The sequence below is a fragment of the Netta rufina genome (assembly GCF_964035555.1).
Source record: "Netta rufina genome assembly, chromosome: 11".
In the NCBI taxonomy this organism is placed as follows: Eukaryota; Metazoa; Chordata; class Aves; order Anseriformes; family Anatidae; genus Netta; species Netta rufina.
In genome coordinates, this window is record NC_140134.1 from 4691908 (window position 1) to 4715121 (window position 23214).

A 23214-nucleotide genomic window follows, 5' to 3' on the forward strand; every position below is an offset into this window, starting at 1 on the left:
TTACACTGGCAGGATGCAGTTGATGGATGACTGTCATTATCTTCTCAAACCTGCATGATACTTTAGGTATAGGAGGTGATAATTAAATTTTCAAGAGACTACATTAAGATTATAAGATCTGAATATTTTTTTAAAATGAGAAATATGTTTGCAATTATCGACACGTTGTTAGAGAATCCTCTCCTGGGATGTTTTATTTACAACCCCTGATTTCCTTCAAATTGATCAAGAAAAAATGCCTAAGGTATCATATAACACTTCAGACAATTTTTTTCTTAATTCTGATATGTTGCTACTCCTGAATCAGACCAAAAATGTATCTGATCAAATCTATTGGTAATGGCTTGGAGAGGTACAGGTTAGCACAATATATTTAATGAAACCTTGTTTGAGACAAAACACTAGAGAGTATCATAATTAATGCCTCATTTTCTGCCAGTTGCTATTGATTACTCATTCAGGGTCCCTTTGTTCTCAAAATGGTAACACTGTATTTCACATTACTATTTGATGATATTCTCAGGATGAGATTCTTTAGTAACACGCTGATAATTGCAAACATATCTCCAGAATTTAAATTTAAAATGAATTTACATCATATGTCAGTTTTTTCCCAAGTTCAGCTCTATCTTGAAGTGCATATTCATTACAGTTGCCAAAGATTGCAGAGTTGAGTGAAGTGCAATTCAACATTTTGTATCTTGGTTATATTTATGGCTTAAACTGGATGACATGAAACTTGGATGAATGGTCTTTCTGCAGCCCAAAGCTCTGTACCGTACCAGTATTTCACAGAGCAATTATTTCAGTGTTTTACTTTCGTGCTAGCTTTTCCTTTGACGTTGCAGTAACCACGTGCACAACTTAGCGGGGGACCTTGCAAGTTTAGTGGAGTTTGACTTCTCCATTTTGCTGCTTTCTTTGAAACTAGTCCATGCAAATTGTCAGATTTATCCATAAGACAAGACATATAAAATACTAAGACACGTCATATATGTTCTTTAAGTCTTCACCCAAATGGCTTGCTGAATAAAAGCAATAGAACATCAAACTTCTGCTGTGCCGGTGCAGGATTTGATGTGTATAGGAAGGCAAGGAGTGCACTTCCTGCCTGTTCTGTGTAATTCTGGGAAATGCTGAGGGACTTTGTCTACAAGCATGTCATAGCGTGTCTCTCTTTCACAGAATTGGTGTAGTTGCCTTCTGCAGGGTACTCAAGAAATGTGGGGATTAGGTTGAGATGAGAGCTGTTCTGTTCTTTTACTGTAATGAAGTAATGTAGCCAAGCCCCAGTTGTTACCTAAACACTTGGGTTAAGTAAGTACCTTGGTTGTGTGCCCCCCTTAAGTAGAGGCAGCCTGACTACTGGGACTACTTCCATAAACTTGTTGAAAAGGAAGCCAGTTCCAAAAGCTAGGAAAAATGCTAACGAGTTGGCAGGTTTTTGGGGGTGCAGGCGAAGGAGGAGGTGTGAAGACCTAAGCTTGTTTGTAAGTTGCAACTCTTCGTTCACTTCCACAGCACAATGCCAACACAAAGTCCCTGTCATATCTGCTTGCAAAGAATAATCCAATGCTTTTATTCTCAACCATATTATTATTTTGATAGAAAATAATAATGTAAAGGCATGCGGTTGTAGTTGGATTGCACTAGTGCATAACTTGGCTATAGCTACATTAAACGCAAGCACATTAGGAAATAATTAAAAAAAAAAAAAAAAGTTTAGCAAGATTTAGACTACCAGAAATGCTGATTGCTTGAGGGAATCACAAGGCCAAGTGCCTAGAACAGACAGATTTTTTGAAATGGCAAAGCCTTCCATGCAGTAGTGAAGCCTATGGAGAGGGTTCATTAAAAACATTCATGTAGTTTGCTTTCATGTATCTGGGTTTTCCAAGCATTTGAAAGCTTCAAGGAGTGTTGTATAAGGAGGTGCCCACATCTGTTTTTATATATTGAAGCAAGAAAATCAGAGAACTGCTTACCAATGTGCTGGAATTGTGCTGGCTGGTGTCCTGCAAGTTCATTGTAGGCAGAGGGGTGTTTTGGCAGCAGGTTGTATCACTGGGATCCTAGAGGTTGGAAGAGTTGGGCTACATAAAAGACAACTTCCAAAGTAGTCAAACTTTCTCTTATTCTGATTTCTTATTTCTTTGGAAGAATGAATTTATAATAATAAATTAATTAAAATAGCTTGAGCAAGGAGCATGCTCTTTTTTGTACTCCAGCCATACCATTTTGATGTATCTGGTTAGTTTGAATGGAAGCTAACTTTGCATACAGGCAAGGGCAGCTGCAATGCTGGATTTCTGTGACTAAGACGCATAAATACACCCAGACAGAGTCATGTTGCCCCACCATCATATGAAGATAGGATTCTTCTTCCACCACCTCACCGTTACAGCGTTTTTTTCCTGACTTCCCTGCAGTTCATTTTTCTGAGAATACTTTTCAGGAAAGGCACCCCTTCAAAGCATTTGTCTAGATACTGGCCCTTGTGGTTTTTGTTTGGAGAAAAAAAAAAAAGTCTTTTATTTTTGGACTCAGGTCATGCTATTTCCCCTGAGGCTGTCAAAACTGTTTGTTGTTATTTTGCTGCAAGAGATAAACTTGAAAAGTAAAGCAGTCATGTTTACCTCTTTTCTCTGTTCCAGCCTCTTTAGAATTAGGATTGTTGTGTTCGTAGTTTATTGTAATAAAAGCCTTTTTTAGTTTTTTCTTTGGATTGGTTATTGAATACACATTCCCTAGGGAAAAATGCTGCTTTAAATAAGTTCCTGTCTATTTTGAAGTTGGAAATGTCTTATAAAATCTGAAGAGGCTTTTTATTTATTTATTTGTTTTTAGGAATGATGCCCGTTTGTTTATAACCGTAATCCAAACAGGACTGGGCAGTGTTCAGAATAACCAGTCATTGATTATTCTGTAGTAATTGGATCCGTGCCTGGCAGATGAGGTTCGGCGGGGTGAGAGCGTTCTCTATGGGGAACGTCGCAGCCGACGTGTGGAAGCGATCCGCCTCTGCGCAGGGACCCCAGGCAGTTAGGCAGAAGAAGCCTGGTGCTGATAATACAAAGCTTTTTGGCTATCCTCAGTGGTATTTTGTATTCCTTTCTTTATCAGATGCCCTTAGGAAAGGATCAGTCCTAATCAATATTGCTTCTCAATTGGTTCAGACAGGCAGAAAAATCAATAAGATGAACTAATGACATCTATTTTTATTTTGTTCGGGAAGACTGAGGAATAATTACGAAATTTTAAACAGATGCCTCATTTGATGGTGGGAATGGCAGACAAAGGTTATGCTTTTTTTGGTGGTGTTTTCGTTTAATTGGTTCAGCCTTTTTTGTTTGGTTGGGGTTTTTGTCCTTTTTTGTCTTCCAAGAGGGAGAGGGGGAATAAAAATTTGTAATGAAGTAGGTTATAGGCTGGGGTTGCACAGTTTGGGATGTACTGGATATGTATATTACCTACGCACTTATTTTATCTTCGTAGAAGCCATATTTCTTTGAAATTCGGGTTCCAATGGAAATGTGAAAATGTCAAGAACTGGAATACATAGAACAAAAGCAAGGGTGGCAAATAGTACGAGGTGAAGTTGGGAAAAGGCACAGATACGTGTCTTTTGGAATGGCTTGGTGGAAGTGTATTGAAGACTTTCTACTGTTTTTTGTTGTGTCCATCCCTGTCCTTGTCTGTCCCTTGTGAATATAGGAACTAAGCTCTCCTTCTTCCTTCTTGGAGGTGTCTGTACGGATCCCATTGTATTTCCAAAGTCCCTGCTAGTGCTGGGAAGATGCTGGAAGGGAGCAGGGAGCGTTGTCTTCAGTGCGAGTGGGCTGTAGTTCCTAATTGTGTTTGACAGCTGCTCTGAGCAAGCAGGGGCTGGACGAGGTGACCTCCAGAGGTCCCTTCCAGCCTCAGCTTTTCTACTGCTGTCAGTGGGGCCTTCTTTCTGCAACATGAAATAACTATCACAGTGCTTCTTCCCCAAGGGCCGTGCAAAGAAGCTTTCCTTCAGTCCTGGATGTTCCTGGGCTGAAGGTCGAGTTTTACTTTTTGGTTAATTCTTAGGATAAGAACAGAATTAGTTTCATATTTTCTTTTAGACGGTGTTGGCTTGAAAGCAGTGCTTTTCACAAGATAGAGGTTTCCTATTCAGGCCTTAATATGGAAGGTGAGGCGAATTGGCAGCAATGGTGCCTGCTCACGTTCCAGAGAGCTGCTGCAGCCCTAGGAAGCCGCGGTGTTGAAGCAGTTGCTGCCGCTACCCAGCCTGTAGATGTGCCTGTCTGATGGCCTGGGGAACCTGCCGTGTGCAGCAACTTTGTCTTCAAGAGTGGTTTGAGAGGACGAGGAAAGTTGGCTTGGCTGAAAGGAGGTGACACTTCTGGTTTATGTTGGTGTAAATATTAATCCCATAAGTTTTTGTCTTGCATCATCTAGTAATTGAAATGTCAGCACAGTTTGAATGCCAGCAAACACAATTGTAATACTGCCATCCAACAGCCACGTCTTCTACCTCACCCACAGTGCGAGGACTGGGCTGCAGAGTGACCTGGTATGATGAAATGAGAAGCAAATTATTTGGATCTGAAGACTGTTGGTTCCATGGTGACCATAAAACACCATCTGATTTTCCTAAATATATAAAAAGCAAAGTAAAGAGACTTGAGCTGTGTGTAATACCGAATGCATGTTGGTGTAGGAGGAAAGTTGTATGCAGCATCCAGTGCTAAAGCTGCAGTGAATGCCTTTTTACTGCTTGGTAGCATTATATTCCCTGTACAAACACTTCTTTGAGTTTCACCCCTTAGGTGAAAAAGCTTAGGGGATTTTTCAACTAAAACAAGGCTAAGTATGTTACTGACCATGGAAAAAACTGGGTTCCTATAAATCACCTGCGTTCGTTTCAGTTTCACAGAAATCCAAATACTGTGAGGCCAAATAATACATAATGCACTTGTTAACGGTTCAGAATGTGTTCGTATTTACTGCATGAAAAGGAAACAAAAGGCATTCAACTACGTTGTTGAAGTTTTTAAAATGTCATAATGTTTTATATTCTGTGCGTTAATCTGTTATCTCTTTTGTTTGTTTGATATTTTGGGATGATTCTTCCGTGTTTTTATGAATGTAATATAGCTTTGAATTTCTAAGTATGTGCTAAAACCCAATGTTAAACCATAAACTTTCAGCAGTTTTTATCAATTACGTTTATATTGTATAGTACATGGTGTGACATTGCAAACTAAACAAAGTATTACAATTTTTATTTGTAATTTAAGTATGAATTGTTTCTTTCAGACCTCATAAACAGAAATGGTTCTGTTGTTTGGAGGCTCACAGCAAAACTCTCTCCACCTTTCTGAATTACACAGCAGTGTATTTTCTAAATGCTAATTTTAAGAAGTTTACTCCTTTGAATTCAAAGGCCTTCACTGAAAACCCAGTAAATGCTTATAAATGGCAAGCAGAGTATGTACAGTGAATAGTTTGTTAGCCTGGTATATTAACAACTTAATTATTACAGAGCTTAATTTTACTTCTGTCTGTGTATTTTGCAGTCTAGCCTGCTTCGGTCAGATATGGGTCTTGGAAGCCCAGGTCAGCTGTCATCCTCGGGAAAACCTGGAACAGCCTACTACCCTTTCTCTGGTACAAATCAGCGCCGAAGACCACTTCATGACTCACCAGCTCTTGGTGAGTAATACAGACAGTTTTTAAACTTTCATTCGTGATGCGTTTCTGCAGACTTTATTATTTTCTGTGACAGCTCAGTTTGTATACCGGTAATTGCTCTTTACTGAGCAATTCAAATTACAGCAAACTGCTGTATAAGAGAGAGAAAGCAGAATTACAGAAATTTTCTTTGAGATGCTGGTGAGAATTCTATACTGATCAGTATTGCTTATAAAACAAACAAGAAACTCCAATAAAAACCTTAATTGCAAAAGCAATAATGACAGATGGATAGGAGTTGATGACCAGCTGAGTGCCCTTAACCCATGCCATCATTAACTCCTGGAAATGCCTGACCTTGAGGTCATTACCATTATTTAGTAGGGGAAAGACACAAAGGGGAAACAATTATCCTTTTATATGCTAAAAGTAACTTTATTTAGGGCAATACATAGTTCATTGTAATTGGTTCAACATGCCTTTAAAGTTCTTAGAAACTGGAGACTAGTAGTTTACTCTAAAATCCAACTACCTTGCAAATAAGCAGGCAAGAACTTGCTTGAAGTCGTTATACTATAACAGGATTTGTATTCTGGAGATACTTTTTGATAAATAAAGCTTTCCTTCTCAATCGTAGTCACTGGTAATATTTCATAGCTCTAAAGTCTTTTTGTTGAATTAGGGAATCAAGAATGAGCCAGCTGTTCTATCATTTCTGCTGTAGGAGTATCCTAAATAATTGGGTATGCACGGTAGTTTTTTTTTTTTTTTTTATAAAAAAGTACAAAAAGAGAGACTGTAACTTGATATTCCAGTTTAAAAGCTACCATATTTCAATGTTGGCATTTTATGTTATTGTGATTGCTCTAGTTCTGCGTGTTTTTTGAATGTCCTTTATTCTGTATAGCACTTATATTTGTTATGAAAATTTTGCTTGTTGGAACCATATAACTTAAACCATACTTTACCCAAAATTTCGTTTTTATCAAATGCAAATTGTTTCTTGAAGTAACTTGAGTATTAACTAGAAATTGCAAACTCTTTGGACATTAAAATAGTCCTGAACATGCTTGGATTTTTTTTTTTAAATCTATAATTATAAAAATGTGACTTTGGAACTTTACCTATATGTACATATAAATACATTTTCATGTAGTTTATTTAACATGTTGTCAAGACAACCACTGTTTAATCTGGGGTTGCCTTTCTTTACAAATGCTTGAAAGGATTCGTGTTCCTTAGAATATGAGAACCAAATGCAGACATTCGTCAAGTCTGTTTTAGAAGAGGAACGATCTAAGGAAAGTTCAGTGAAATATTCAGTGAAAGTTAAGTGAAATATTTTGTTTGCTTTTTGGAAGGTTGGTTAAACTTCCATAGAAAAGACTTGTAATAACACAATAACAACAATTAGTTGTTATTAGCTTCCATTGAATCAGTTGTAGTGAGAAACTGATGTAATAGTAACTTGCTATGGTTATGGGCAGCAGGGTGTCTGTTACACCATGACTTTGAAGGCTGGACAGAGTGACGTTAAGTGGGAAGAAAAGTTGAGGAGGTGTATGAAACAACCACGTATTCAAGGACGTAATATAAATTAGACAACCTGGTTTAGGATTCTCCCTCAGTGATTAACTTACAATTTCTTGTGCAAATTGTATGGAGATGAAGTTCCAGGTATTAAATCAGACATAATGAAGGTAAGCATGGTGTTCTCAGAGTAGCGCTCATGTTTATTTTTTGTTGAAGGAGAAACTCGAGGTATATTACCCTTTTCAAACTACCAGTAGTGTAACATTCCTCTTTCTGTCGAGGCTGACTCTGCCAGGCTGTAACTGGGACATGGGAAGGTGGGGCTTACAAATTTATGAATTTCAAGTTTTTTCCCAAGTCCCAGAAAAGTGAACTTGTATCTCGAGTCTCATTTCCAGCAGCTAGAGAAAGCAGGCCTGAAATACTTTCTGCTATTTTTTAAGTGGTGTAGTTAAATGGTGTAGAACTGCTGGCTAATGATTTAAATAAAAGTTGAATTAGGGCTTGTCCAGGGTTTTTAACAAACTTTCTTTATATTTGCTACTTTAAGATTGTTGAAATCAAGCAGTGTGCCCTTCTAGGTCATGCTTTGTGTGCAGTGTAAATACCTCTCCCAGAAGTGTTTTTTCTTTCTTTTCAAACACCTCCTATGGCATGATCTGAGTGAAGATATTCAGCAAATATCTTTCCAGTAGTTGTGTGGGTTTATTACACATGGGAATGAGTAATTAGTTTTTATCTTGTCTTATCTGAAACTGAAACTGTTATTATACTCTTCTGAATGAAAACAGAAAAATAGGAGTTCTGTATTTTAATTGAAGACTCAATCAGTCAACTGTAGAAACGATGACATTGCCAGATACCCAGCACAGAACATCCGTTAACTTCTAATTTGCACGTATAGTAAGCATTCAGATTAATTTCATTAGCAGCAAACTAAACTAGTTCAGGTTCTTGATTTAGATAGTGAAATTGCTGACTACTTTTGTGTTGTTAAAATTATTATTGATAGAAGGAGGCTGGTTACGTATCTATCTTTAATGTAACATGAAAAAAAATGAGTTGCATTAACTTCTACTTAAGTATTTAGGTCATTGCATATCCTATTATTTACAACCTTTCTATAGACTAAATGCTATAGAAATGTACATCATGTTCGTATTTTTAGCACATAATGTTTCATAAATTCCTTTTTCATAGTTCTGTCTTTGAAATGCAGAAGGGGAGAGAATGTTTATTGCTAATCAGTCCGGTTTTCTTCGTAGTTATCTCAAAATCTTACTTTGTTTCTTACCAAGTGTATAATGGCATCAATATATCCTGCAATGTTAGTGTTCTTAGGATTTGAAAGTAATTGTTTAGGAAAGCTTTATATTAGAAAAGATCACTTGTATGTTACCTATTTAAGCACCTTCTTGCATTGATGAGAGATACAAATTTAATTGGCACAAAATTAAAAACAAAGCATGGATTTAAAAAGAAATCTGTTGTGGAAAGAAAAACTGTATGGAGTGGATAGTTGTTATTTTCCATCTGCAGCATAGATGCTTGATCAAATGTGTCGTTTCTCTACGTACAGATCCTCTGCAGACAAAGAAAGTAAGAAAGGTGCCCCCAGGTTTGCCTTCTTCTGTAAGTATGACATTTTTTACTTATAGTAAGTAAAGTGGGCTCAGGCTGGGTTTTATGTACCTGACGCACTATAATTATTCAATTTATCGTTAGGGAGGGTATCCACTGGACACGAACAGCTAGGGTAGGCAATTGGGAGTGGTTCTCGAAGACTAAATACACATTTGATGTGTAATTTTTAGATTTCATAGCGGTGATTTGTAGCTTGCTCATATGCTCCTACCCACTTGTCCCTGTCATTTGAATTCCTCTCTTGGGAAGAGAGCTGGGCCAGGAGCTGTCAAAGAAGATCTCCTGTACAGGTCTTTTGATGTTTAATTAGTCATTATGTTGCTGAACAGGAGGACAGACAGAGATTAATAGCTGAGAATCTTAGAAATTTACATTTGTAATAATCCCAGTGGAGCTGAAGACATTAAGATTCGGAGGACATGTACAGCTCAGCTTGCCTCAGTAGGACTGAGGTTATTAATATGCATAAATCACCGAGTCAGATGTTCATTGTGAAGCCCTGGTGGATTTTAAAGCCTTCATTAAGCCTTTCCTAACTTCAGCCTAGCATCAGGAAAGCTTTCAAGCAACTAGTTTGTTGATCCCTCTTCGCTTGAAAATTTATCCTTCGAGAATAAAGGGCTTTGATGAAAAAGGTTGGAAGGGTTTTGGTGGAAAAATCATTAATGGCTGTGATAATCTAATGCTATAGGGGTGTTTTGTGGTATTAAATATGCTTTATTCTTAAAAGGAAGAAAATTGTTTATAAATGAATCTGCATTTAAAGATCCACGTGAAGTGAAAAATCCCCAGTGAAGTGAAGGACAGAATTATTTTTCTCCCTGCTCAGAACAAACAGGAGGGGAGGGGGAAGCGCTGCTGCCTTGCGGGGTACATCTCTTTGTTGTGTAAATGGATGTTGGGCTTTTATTTGGCAGTACTTAACACATGGGCGCAGGTGCACTTGGATGAGTCATAACTCAAAGCCGGATAGGCTGAATAGCGCACGGCACGGGCAGCAGGAGCAGAGCGGGAGCGAAATGGCTCTGAGCTTTTTATTCGGTATTAAGGCTGAGGCATGGACGGTGTCTTCCAGCCCTTGCATCTCCCCCGGTCTCTCCTCCCTCTCTTGCCCTTCTCCCTCCCCCTGCTCACGGTGATGCATACGGAAACCGGGATCTGAAATCCTATTTTAACCGCACTTCCAGATGGAGCTGAGATAGCGCAGATCGCCTGGGGCAGCTGTGCTCTGAACCTGCAGCCTACCTGGAAGCCAGGATTGCAGCTGCAGGCACTCTTAAAAGCTTTTGCTTGCATAAGCACTTGGGCCCCACTAGAGGCTGAATAGCTGCTTGATAAACAAAATGAACACAATGCCTCAAATCATTATTCCCGAGGCCAGGAATATTCTTCTTCTGCCTTTTTTTCTCTCCTTTCTTTCCCTCCTTCAGCAGCAGCTAAAAATAGTTTGGCAATTTACATTTTAACAGTTGTGTGTTATGTAGGGTGGCTTTACAGTCTAGCAGATGATTTCTGCTAGATTAACAAAAATATATTAAAAATGTCAGAGAAGCTAAAACACGTAGCAGTGCAGTTTCCATGTAATTTATTACTGTAATTCTAGGAGAGTAATAAAACTTGCATTACATGTTTAATATTTAGTAGCATTAGCCAGGTAAAGAGATCATTTTAGTGAATGAAAAATTTATCTCATTTCTCTTACTAGGCATTAATTTTAAGAAGCAGTATTTTTCAAATGTTTTTCATTTAATTTTTCTTCTGAATGAAGACAACAAAATGCTGATTAAATTTTATTTGTATTAACACTGTACCAGTCGGAGAAGTGAAGCACAGCTTCTGTGAAGAATCAAAGATTTCTATGCTGCTTTTTTAAAGCACCATTTCTCCATTTAAATGCTTTCGGTGCTGAATAGAGCCATGAAGGAAGATGACAGATTATGGAAAAAAGTGCTCTGAGATGTTTTGTTTAGCATGCGGCACAAAACTGAAATTTACTGGCCATCATAGGAAACTTAAATTGAGTTGATAATTATTCAAGTGTTGTCTTTACTTATTTTAACTAGACTTTGGTAAGAAATCAATGTATGGTGGCAAAGATAAAATTGTTTTAGCTGATAGGTAGTGCAGAGAAGTGTAATTATAGTATGGAGGTCACAAGAAAGATAGTGGATTCTTAATGTGACACGATAAAAGGATCTGGATTTTTTTATAAATATTTTACAGTTTTCTCTAATGGTTGTGTGTTAGTATGGGGCGACTATGGCAATGGGTAGTCTAGTAATTGTCTAGGTAACTAATTCAGTAGCAATCTTCAGAGATACGATGATTTCTTTAATTCTACTTTGTTTCTTTTTCTCTTGGATATGCACGGTATTTTCTGAAATTGCTTGCTTTCAGACTTACCATTCTTCATGTGTTTCTGTCAGGCCCAAAGTAAAACTAGTTACATAGAGAAGTGGTAATTAATTGTTTAGTTACCTTCTGGAATGCGACTTGGAATCCGGATTTGTCCTTTTACTGTGAAAACTAATTGCACCAAAGGAGTGTATTTTTAAGTTCTGCTATCTTAAGTTGGCTAAGTGGTGAGTCATTGCCCCAAAACATTTTTGATGCTGGCATGCAAGTGTTTGTGTTGAACTATTAACTACTAAATATAAAGCTTTGGGAGAAGGATAAAAACTAAAAATCAGTGATTTACTTTCTTAATTAGCTCAAACTTGAACCAAGATTTTTGAGCCGTTGATTTTTTACTAACAGATAAAATGTATTTTTTTTTCAGTGGCAGTTGCATTCTCAGAGGTTCTAAACTCTTGCAGTATTTCTGAGAATTTCTCAGACTGTAGGAGTTGTCCTAACTAAGCCAAGAAACAGTAATAACATCATAACATCATGTGACTCAAAACCAATTGTAACTAATTGATGGGGTACGCGTCACCTATAGAGAGCATAGTCAGTGCTTTCAAAGAACTTCTTGATCTGCAGAGGGAGAACAGTAAGGCTTGCTTGGAAATGTGCAACGAGTTTGTAATCGAATTACCAATGTGCTATGAGCAGAAGCATGGTACTGTTTACGTGCGTTGTCAAAAAATATTTCAGATCAATATTTATCATTAGCACCATGAGCAATAGCTGTTGTGTCATAATTGTAAGAGAAATATCGTATATATTTGTCATTATTCCTTTGCCACTTAATTGGTCTTACATCAGAGAGTAGAAATACTCGTGTGTTGATTTTTTTTTTTTTGTTACAGAAAATTCTGTGACAAATGTTTTCTGTGTAGTGCCATTTCTAATAACTATTTTGAGCATTTTAGATTTTCCATAGCACCCAAGGCTATCAGTTAATATTAAACTTTTGATTGCCACTTATTTAATCAGATTGTCAAATGAACATTTTCCATGGGCAGAGATCTCTCTCCTAAATTTGAACTCTTTACTACGCACAGAGAGAGGAAACTTGGTTTTTGTGTGTAGAATTACCTCTGACAAACTAAAGGGCCTCTTTTCTAATATACTAGCCTTTTAAAGAATGAGCTTGAGAAGTACAAAATAATAATAAATAAATAAATAGTTGGTCTTATTCCCTTTTGTAATCCCTCCTACTTCCGCTCCTCCCCAGGGTTAAAAGAGAGTACCTGAAGTAGGGGGTGGAAGTGATCTGGTTGTCCGTTTATCTGAAACCCAGTTTTTGAGATTTTAATATTTAGCGAATGTTGTATTTTTAATACAATCTAATGTGAGCAGACTTGCTTTAGAGAATTATCCTCACAATGAACAAGTTCAGTATGTATTGAAGTAGCTTGGTGTAAATCAACATCCTTGGAATAGTTTTATTAAGTCAGGGTCTCTTTTCTGAGTAGTATGTCTGAGTAAAACCTTTGGAGCATCCTGCCTGGATGGTGTTGAACTGAGTGTGACGTTGAGTCTAATTGTTTAATTTTCTTCATAAGATTTATTCCCACAGAACATGTCGGTGAGAAATGGTGCCAAAATGTAAAAAGTGGTATTTAGAGTTTGTTCAGAGCACTTCTGAGTTGCCTGGTGCAGTCGAGTGATGTATTCAGCTGTCCGTCTTGTCTTCAGCATGTAACACGCGGGGACAGGAGTAACCCCGACCCTTGCCTCTGATGCTGTGCTGTGTTTTATAAGGCATTTTAAATAACGAAAGTGAGCAAATGAATCCCTATGGATAATGCAAAGCAGAACTTGTGGTTTCTTCCTTGTGAGTCAGTCTTCCTTCTGCTTGATGCTTATTCTTTGGCCATCAGATTCAAAGTCTGATGCTTTTAGGGAACGGACTTAGTTGAAATAGATCTGAAAAGAGCAGTGAGTTAAGATTAGAGCATCCCACCCGCCCTTTGCTGTGCACGTGAAGTGAAAACCGGTCTGCTGGCGCTGAACAGCTAAGCTGCCCATGGCTGTCGTGCTGTGAGCTCAGGTGGCGTTCTCGCTGTGTGAGGTGAGGTGAGGGACGTGATGTGTGTGCGCCTCTCTTCACAGCAGCTCCTGACCGTGGGCACGTGCTGGCTCCAGGGCTGCTGCCGGGCTGTGGCGTAGGCCACTGCGAGGTTGCTTTACTGAGACATCTTCTCTGTGAAAATCCCTCATACACAGGGTGGATTTACCGGTAGATTTTTTAGTTTTCTTTACACTTCCACAACATACCAAAAAGAGCACAGTAGATACTCCTAAAGTAGTGTAGATTTGCACAGGAGAATGTAAAGGCAGCGCCCGGCGGTGAGGCTGCTTTCTGAGGGGCAGCGTGACAGAGCAGCAGCTTGTGAACTGCTGAGAAGTTGCGCGGGGCTGCTCCAACTCGTGCTTCACCGGGAAGACGAACGCTCCCGTTACCACAGACTAGAGCGTGGCACTTCACACACACAGCTCAGGAGAGCGGCTTTTTGTCCTCCCCTCCCCTCGGGGGGAGCAGGCACGGCCGCCAGCCCGCAGGCTGAGAGAGCCCCGGGCGGGCAGCAAATGGCGGCGCGGCCGGGGCTGCCCCCAGCCCGCGCAGCGCCGGGGGCGGAGCCGCCTCGGGGGGCCGCGCAGGGGGCGCTGCGGCGGCTCTGCCAGCAGGGGGCGCCCCCGCCGTGCGCCGCGCCCGGCGGCCGCTGGGAGGGGCTCGGGGCTCGGCCGCGGGCTGAGGAGAGCTCGGGCCCACAGCGCAGGGGGCTGAGCAGGGGCAGTGCTCGTACTTTTTATTTTATTTTATTTTATTTTTTTTAACTTACAGCTAACGGGAAGTTTTTCCTAAAATCAAAAAAAAAAAAAAAATCAAAAAACCTTGCAGTATAGCTACATAAAAGCAATGGGTAGGATTTCATCTCAGTTACACTGGTATTTGTTCGTAGTTTTCTTGCTTTGTTACCATGTAATTAACAACGTGATTTCCACTTAGAGCAGTAAGGGCTGCTTCCTGAGGCTTTCAGTCATGTCTGCTGGGAGAGCTGCGCTGTGCTCGGTGTGCGCTTACAGATCACGCTGACACCGGCCTTGCTTTGGTTAATCCTAATAAATGTTTGGCTGTGAAATGCATCCTGCTAGGAGTCCTGAGATGCCTAGAAGTTTTTTCTGAAATACCGCTAGTAGCTCAAAGTTGATATTTATATGTTATACACACATTTACACATACAGATCCATAGGTATGTGTGTGTATTTTAGTTAGTAACTGGTTGTTCAGTATCAGATGGCTTTCCAAGAATTTGTCTTTTATCCTTTATTCCCCATTCCTTGTCTTTACTTCAGGGAGGCGTTGGTTGGGGTCAGTCTCCTCTGTCTCAGTTTCAGGTTTTCATAGCGCTGATAAGAGCTTAATCACTTCTGAAACATCTGTGCCTTTTTCAAACGTGGTTGAAGTTGATAAAAACTTCCAACCCTGCGCAGAGTTGGGGATAAAGGGAGAGCCTTCTAGGGCAGTTGTCTTAGCCTGCTGCCTTTGGAAAGAAGGCTAACCTAGCCCCTCAGAAATGAAACAAATTAGGAAGAAGAACAGAGTTGGCGTCCTCATCAATAGCAGGTTTGGGATTGTATTAGGTTACTGTTTTTCAGAAAGATTTATGCCAGCTCTCTGTGAGGAAACTCAAGACTTACACATCACAGTTGCTTCTTTTGGTGAAAAGGGGACTTTGAATTATGTCTGACTCAAAATTATTGTAAAAGTTTTTGCTGCTTGTGTTTGAACAGACCCATTTGAAATAATAAAGCTGTGATTAAAAAGCAGTAACATTTTTCAAGTATTATGATACTGCAGTGTTGTTATGGCATATATTTGACCAGAGGATGGCTCTTGTCCATTGAGGCACTTACATAATTACCTTTTATGTGGTATGAGGATAATTTTCAGTGATCTGGAGCAATTATGTTTTTTTTTTTAATAGACTCAAGTGCTGGGTTACATATGCTTACTGTGTATTTGCTTTGTGGCTCTGACAAATTGGACAAAAATGTGTTTCACATAAAAGATTGATTTTAGGAAGAACATACAGTTCATTCACAAAACCTATTATTGTTAAAATCTTTATTCTGATACAGGTAGCTTGGTTTATTATTAGGACAGTATTTCACTTTGCATCAGATTTCATAATCTCTTTATATACTTTAGAAACAGGCAGCTTATTGTTTTTGACACACAGTACAGGGTCATGAGTGGAAACAATTCGGGCTACAAAGTGCATGTCAGTTCAGCACTCCTCTGCTGACGGCATGTCTGTCTGAAATCAAGTTTAAAAAATTGGCCCTGTCTCCAGCTGACTTGTTTTGTCAGGCTGAGTCATCAGATTAACCCTTGACTTGTCACCAAGGAAAATGGAGTAAACAACTGTACTGAGTATAGTATCACTGATCCAGCCCCGATTCATTTCACTGTAATGTCCCTTAAGAAAACAAATTTCAGAGCAGCTGTTGCTTAGCTTAAATGGGGATTAAAAAAAAAATGTGACCACAAAACCCAAATTTACTTGGGACTTCAGAAGTTCTTGGAATTGTTATCTGGTTGTAGTTCCTACAAATACATAGTTAGTGGTAATGATATCACAGTTTTGTGCCCAGCTTTTCAAATTAGTCCATTTTAGGTCTGTTTTTCATATATTCTGCTCTAAGTAAACATCTGAGGGTTAGTTTGATATGCTTGAATTATGATTTGAACCCGTAACATGAACTGACCTAACAAAGTACTGTGAGGAATAATGGCATAGCAAATGTAGAACAAGTACAGTGATGAATTTCAAGTATTGGACACGAAGATTTTATTCACATTGATGTCACTGAGGGTAGGACAACTAATTCGCTTTTCAGTAAAATGAAATTGGTACCCGTTTGATTTGTGGGGAAGTAATACCAGGAACAAATTCGTTTATTGAGTCGTTACGGAGGTACCAGCCATTAAACTAGTTTGTCTACAAACAGCATTTGCAGTGGCATTACTCAGTTTTATTGTTGTCCTTGTTGTTGTCGTCTTAGCCATGTGATGGCGAACAACGTCAATAATTCCTCTGTACTGGTAAATGTTAATTGTGTTAGTAAATATTACCAGTTACCATTACCTATGCACTTTTCATTACAATTGCTCTGTACAGGTATTGGATGGTTGTAATGTGAAGTGTGCACACTGAGTGCCACATAGAGGAGGTAGTTTTCCTACTGTATGTTTTTACCCAGCTATTTTTAATACAGGTGGGTAATGCTTAGTCGCGGAGGGGGGTCTTTATCATGCTCTTCTTCTCCAATACACCTATTTTGAACATTGAGCATGTGTATGTGGAGGAACAGTAGCAATTACAAAGGTGTTGACGACAGCCTTTACTTGAAAGAACTGGATGTAGTCACCTGGAAGTGTATTTTAATGATTTAAAAGTTTGTGTGCTTGATTTATTTTAGGGGGAAAAAAGAAAAAAAAAGAAGTGAGGGGGGTGTCCTTACTTCTCCACTCCTTTGAAAGCTGGAAGTGCATTTTCCAGTGTTTAGGGTTTTTTTTCCTAAGTTCTACACTTGTCTAAATCAGTGGTATGAGCCCAGTGCACTTTGAGAAGCAGCACGTGCAGAGATCTGAAGCTGTGTTAGCAGGTCTCATCTGCAGAGTCCCGAACACTAGCGAGAAGCTGTAGGGCAGGGCACTGTGCGGTGCAAATCAACGCTTCTTAGGGCTTCTCCAGGGCCTGAACTGGGACTTTGTGGTCCCTGGGGGCAGAAGGAAGCCCCCAGCCTGCTGCTGCGCCGGTGGTGCTGGAGGGGAGCTGGGCTGTGCCTCGCTGCCCTGCACCGCTCCGTGGTTCTGGGCGAGTTGTTGTCCTGGCAGTCACACCGCCAGGGTGCTCCGGCAGCTGGAACCTTCAGGCCCTGCAGGCTGCTCCCTGCGGCAGGGCGGCTGTGCTCAGTCCCTGCTCTGTGCCCCCACAGCACCGCGCTGGCCGTGTCCCGAGCCAAGCTGCGTTGTGCCGCTGCCCGTCTCCCCTGCTCGTGCCGCGACCCGAAGTTTTCCGCCCGCTTTCTCCCTCCCTGGCGCCCGCCGCCCCCTCAGCAGCTGCCGCCCGCGGCCGCCTCCCCGCCGCCCGCTGCCGCCTGAGGCGACGCCCGGCGGCGGGAGCTCGTTGGGGCCGGGGGCAGGCTGCAGGCAGCGGCCGCCCCCCCCCGCGGGCCGGGCGCGATGGTTCGGCCCTGCTTTGCATGCGCCGCCTCGCAGCGGCTCCACGTGCGCGGCGGAGGGGAGCCGCGGGCGGGCGGCGGGCGGATGCGGCGGCGGGAGGCGGGAGGCGGCGCACTTGGGCTGCAGCCCGGCGCCGCGCCAGCCTCGCCATGTACTGCGCCTACCCCGTGCCGGGCGTGGGCAGCAGCTCCCTCATGTACTACTACAACGGCAAGACGGTAAGGCGCCCGCCTTTGTTCCCGCTCCCCGGCCGGGCAGCCCGCGGCGGGGCGGGGAGGGGTGTGGGGGGGAGCGACCCGGGGGGGCGCCGCCGCCGCCGCCTCAGGACCGGGCGCCGGGAGCCGCGGCCGGGCCCGCCCGGCGCCCTCCGCCTCCGGCCCGGGCTCGGGGGCGCCCCCGGCCCCTCAGGGCGGCCCCGGGCCCCCTCAGCCGGCGCCCGGAGGCCGCGGAGCTCCCCTGGCCCCCGGGGAGAGGAGCTGAGGGGGGCGCTGCGGGCAGCCCGAGGGGAGCCGCTGCCGGGCAGCTCGCGGCGTTCCGGGCTCGTCCCTCTCCTCCGGCGGCCCCGCCGCGAGCTTTGTCTCCGGTAGCAAACTTTTTGTGCGGCGCTACCGGAGCCGGGGGTGCTGCGAGCTGCGCGGGGAGCCGCGAGGGAGCGGCGGGGCGATGAGGGGGCTGAGGCAGGGCGCGCGGGCTCTGTTTCATTTCCTTTGGTCCCGATGCCAGCTGTCTCTCAAATATGAAATTATTTTTCTTTCATGTCTGCTCCGACGCTCAAACGGTCCGTTTGAAGTTTTATGTGAAGATATATATAAGGCTTAAGTAAAATTAACTGTACAATACCCCTGAAGCAAAGGGAATATAACTTGCATGGAGTTTTGATTTTATTCTTTCTAGAGCACAGATCACTCTATTACAACATTTCTCTTTGTTCTTGTAGCAGGAAAGAAGGCTTTGATCTTATTAAGTATTTCCAGGCATATAGTGGATGGAAGTGCTGGTACTGTAGGCGAGCACGGCTTGAAAATTGATAGCATGTGCCTGTTACGGGTCAGAGGTGACCTTTATGAGCTTGAAGAGTTAGTAAATAGATGACAAATCATATGATGATCCTATATCATGTTGCCCAAGGTTTTATTTATTATTTTTTTTAACTTCTTGGTGACTTTTAGTGTTCTCTTTCCCAGGAATCCTGCAAGTTGGAACAAATTATTAATTTAAGTATCTGGAAGGAGGATATATGAAGCTGAGGGGAGATTTTTGTCTGTTTGTTTTTTTTTTTTTAAGCACACAGTGTACACGCCAAATCTGTACGTGAAACTTTCTGTAATGGAAACACTATATAACTTAATTTTTTACGGCCTTCAGTTATACTGTTCAGTCAGTTAGTAGTTGATAGTATGTGCCTCATTGCTTGAGGTTTTGAGATTATTTCAATTACTCAATTTTGGGTACTGACATTCCTTGGTACCTACTGATGTGTACAAAACCTGATTCACTTTACAGGCAAAACAAGTGGGAAAAATACGTGGTGTGTTTATGCTCCTTACTGAATGTTTTGTTCCTTTTAGAACTTTTTTTAATTTGTAAGACAGAAGAAAGCCTAACATTAAACAAAAGAATAACTACTCAAGCACCACAATAGATGTTGTGCACTGGCACATAAATAAAGTTAAATTTTAAAAATTAAGTCTGATTAAAAAAACAAACAAACAAAAAAAAAAACTGTTAGGGGAGGTTCTTTTTTTTTTTTTTTTTTTTTTGAATTTCTGTATGTTTTAGGAGGGACACTTGAAAGTGAGCAGTCGTGTTTTAATGGAAATGCCTCATCAGGGAGTAAAATCGTAAAAGCTTACTGTTCTGTGTAACAAGTTACTAAAAATATGTTTCAAGAATCCTTACCAATTTAGAAAGGAAAAAAAAAAACCTTAATCTGTTACATAAAGGAAAATAAAGTACTTCTATTAAAGTAGAAAATTAAACCCGATTTTTTTTTTCTCATCCTCCTTCACCTGTTGATATATAGAAAATATTTGTAGCTTATGGAAGGTTTATACAATTTTATTATGGAGCTTTGACAAATTTTGAAAATTGTGGCAAAAATCATATTTATCTGTTCTTCACTTTCACCTTGCCTCCACTTTCATTTCTACAAGAGCTGTGCTGTAGACAAGAAAACAAATTATCCAACCCTAATTAAAAAAAAAAAAATAACAGCACAAATCTAAATCATTATTTTTTGAAATTTGAATAATAAGTGAAATAATTAAGGAAACTTCATTAACTGATCATCTTTGTTTACATTTTGTAAAATGAAATGGCATAAAGATATTTAATATAAATTTTATATCTTGTTTGCGCATAAAGAATATAGATTGAAATGCAAGTTTTTCTATTTTTTTTCAGCTCACCTACAAGTTTAGAAGGAAATCGGTTATTTTCTAAACGTCCTTTTTTCAGGGATCTGATGATCTTACTCTGAAATTATTTCAAGATAGATTGCACTAATATCACTTATCACCAAAATAAATCAATTTCAGATACTGCATTACTTATGTATTATATCATCTATGGCTATTTCATATGAGAATAAATTTGAGTGTTACACATCGCAGTTGTGTGCCGCGTGTTGTACAGGTTAATGTGATATATCAGTCTGTGGGTGTTTTAGTGGTGAGTAAACATCGCTTTTTCTCAGCATAAGCTGAGATTTCAATGATCCCTTTACGAAGATGGAGTTACTGCATCTTTTGCAGTGAATTTCTGCAATACCTATTAAAAAGTGCAGAAAAAAAATCACAAAATGCAACTTTTTAATATTTGTAATGGTTTGTGATTCTGTTTTTTGTAAGCTAGCTTGTGTATTGAAAATTTTGAGAGCAAAAGGTTATTTATAAACATGTCTGTGTATATACATGTGTGTGACGTGTAGATACGGACAAATACACACAGGTGCAACTATGTGGATGTGTATTGAGTACTCCTTAGTGAAGAAGCTGTCTTGTAGCCATCGCTGCCAGAGTTATAACATCAAGAAAAGTATTTAATAATTTGGAAAACGCTTAGGTGACATGACAGCATGCCTCTCTGTTGCTGTAATGCAATAAATAACATACCACGTCTCCTAACAGCAATGGAAAATGTTTTCAGTTTGTAAATTTTTGAGCGACCAGGTGCTAAGAATTATTATTCAATTCTGCTTTTATTAGTATTGGGCCAGTTAGTATACAGGGAGAAAAGTACAATTAAATCTGTTCTGTGCCATATGCTGCCCACAGCAACTTAGACAAGGTCAAAGCTAACATTTGTAAGTCAGGATAAATAGAAGATCATCTGGAAAATCTCTAGGGGTACGCTGCTGTGGACAATGAATAAAGAGAGGTAGGAAACGCTGGTCAGCTGGATTTCTTCTGTTCCTCACCCTTCCCTTTTCCCCTCCCCTCCCCACTCCTCCAAAAATGTACCACGAGTTCAGTGCATCAGCCGAGAGTTTTCCCTGCTCCACTGGGTTAAACTGCCACCGTACTGAGCAGTGGGCCCCTGCCAGAAGGGGGTCTTGTCTGCAGCAAGCCGTGTCGGTGCTGTGGAGCATAGGTTGTGTCCCTTTCCTTGGGCAAATGAAAGCAGCGAGGGATGGGCTCAGGTGCTGGATTGGACGGATCTATTTTTCTCAAAATGCGAGCACACCCATTTGTTCCATGGATTTGCTTTCCGAAATGACATTCATGTTGAGGTCCATTTGTAGAAGTGCAGCAGTCTGTCACAAGTCCAGAAAGTGACAGTACTAGCGAGGTCAGGGAAAAAATCATCAAATACAGAAGATAGGATTGTATCCCCACTGCTCTATCTTCCTGTGATCACTGGTGGTGAGGGGGATTCCTGACGCAGCTACAAAAGCTTTGTGAAATACAGGGAACAGGTTAAGAAACGAGCTAATTTGTTTCAACTTTGTTGTTGTTGTTTCTTTGAAAATCTGTTTTTAATAGGAATTTTTGAAGACTTAGTTGTATGCATTCTTTAGTAACAGTGTAGTTAGAAAAGCGTGGGGAAGAGGTTTTTGCTGTTCTAGTAAACGGAGAACGAATCTTCAAGCATTACATACACATTTATTTTTGGTGGTGTTCCTGTCGCCTTAATTTTTTTTTTCCTCCCCCTGTCCTCACACTACAATTTAAAAAATAAAATCAAAAGAACAAAACGTTTCTGTATCCCGACTTTGGGATTTTAGATAAGTTGGCCTATCACATTTTAACATGACTTCAAAATTATCACTTGCTGGGGAAGAAGCTAGGAAGCCTGTATCGTTGCAGTAGGGTTCTGCATTTCAAAAATACCCAAATAGGCATGTATAGCACGCCTAAACTGCGTAAACATTTATTTAAGATGGAATTCAGTTTAGCTGCTTCAAGGAGTTTGAATTTTATACCATCCTTAAAAATTATGGTTGGATTTGCAGGCGAGACAGATGCTGTGTTCTCATTGAGGACTGTTTTATTTTCTTTCTGGGTGGTGAGAAGAGGTTTTAAAATATATGAGCCTTTACACCTGGTATTGGAAACAAAAAGCAGGATTTAGGATGTGGTGTACTGATCTTGTTTCTATATTAGAGCTTCTCTCCATTCTATCATCTTGCTTAAATATCAACTAAAAAATTCAGCTGTGCTTTTGGCAATTTCTGTCTCTGTAAAGTAGTGAAGGGAAAAGTAGTTACTGTTCTACGTTCCTGAAGTTTTAGTACGTGGTTCTGTCAAATATAATAAACATGAAAACAAGTCTCTTTTTTTCCCAGAGCTGCCTTTCAGCAGAATTAGCTTTTGTGGCAAAACCTGCAGATAATACACTGTAAAATTTTGCCACATGTACAAATCATTCATCGGCACACACTTGCTTAGTGCATGACTGATGCTGATGGAATGTAGCTGGGCTAGTTAGCGGAGTTTACAAGCTACAGGGAAGGTTATCCATTTCTACTGGATTCAAAAAATTGTCTCTCTTGCAGCTTGCTAAATATTGCCCGGGACTTCCAAGAATTGTTAATAAATAGAATTAAATGAATAACATAGCTTATAATTTCACAAATAGTATGCACCTTGGGAGACTTGGTCCTGAGATAGCATGAGTTCATCAAAAGTAAGCTTTGATAGCCTCGTTGCTGTTTTTTAATCTGCTTTTAACATTAATATTAAACATTGATAAATATTTAAGAATTTGAAACAGATTAAGGGAGAATTGCCTGAGAAGGAGTATGCCAACAGGAACACTCAAAGTGTTGTATTTGTTAAATGCATTTATAGGATGAGACTTGGAAGCTTTACTTCAAGTAAAACTTGCTAACCCCAAATCTTCAAGTTAATGTTTGTGTTACTGACACTTGTAAATAGAAGCACGTTGTGTAATCCTTTCACTTCTCTTAGACACGTGAGGTTGGGGCTAAGTTCTGCGGCAGCGTTCATTGAATGTGTTGAGAACAAAGGCAGATTGGAGAACTGGACGGTGCGTTGGCTTTGCCTAACCTGCTGTCGTACAGCTCCAGCCTGCTCAGTGCTACGTTCTGGAAGTCAGCTCCCCACCCTAAAAAAAAAATCTTTGTCATCATCCTGCCGTTCCCACTGGAGAAATGTGAAACGGTGCCGGGTGCGGAAGAGGCAGAAGTGGGTCTACGATTTGATGTTCTCCACAGCTTGGTTGTCCTACTTCCCTCTGCGGAGGCCATGCAC

At 40.6% G+C, this 23214-nt stretch overlaps 1 protein-coding gene across 6 annotated transcripts in view; it reads left to right on the plus strand.

Moving 5' to 3' along the window:
- The window catches only part of TCF12 (transcription factor 12), a 158700-nt gene that overhangs the window by 101429 nt on the left and 34057 nt on the right, over positions 1–23214 (plus strand). For 4 of the 6 annotated variants that reach the window (XM_084293472.1, XM_084293473.1, XM_084293474.1 and 1 more), the window contains exons 8-9: positions 5568–5703; positions 8795–8847. In XM_084293472.1, coding sequence (XP_084149598.1) covers positions 5568–5703; positions 8795–8847 — 189 coding nt within the window. Of the gene's footprint in view, positions 1–5567; positions 5704–8794; positions 8848–17565; positions 17719–23214 lie in introns of those variants that run through there. The other 2 variants (XM_084293476.1, XM_084293477.1) reach the window with 1 other exon arrangement.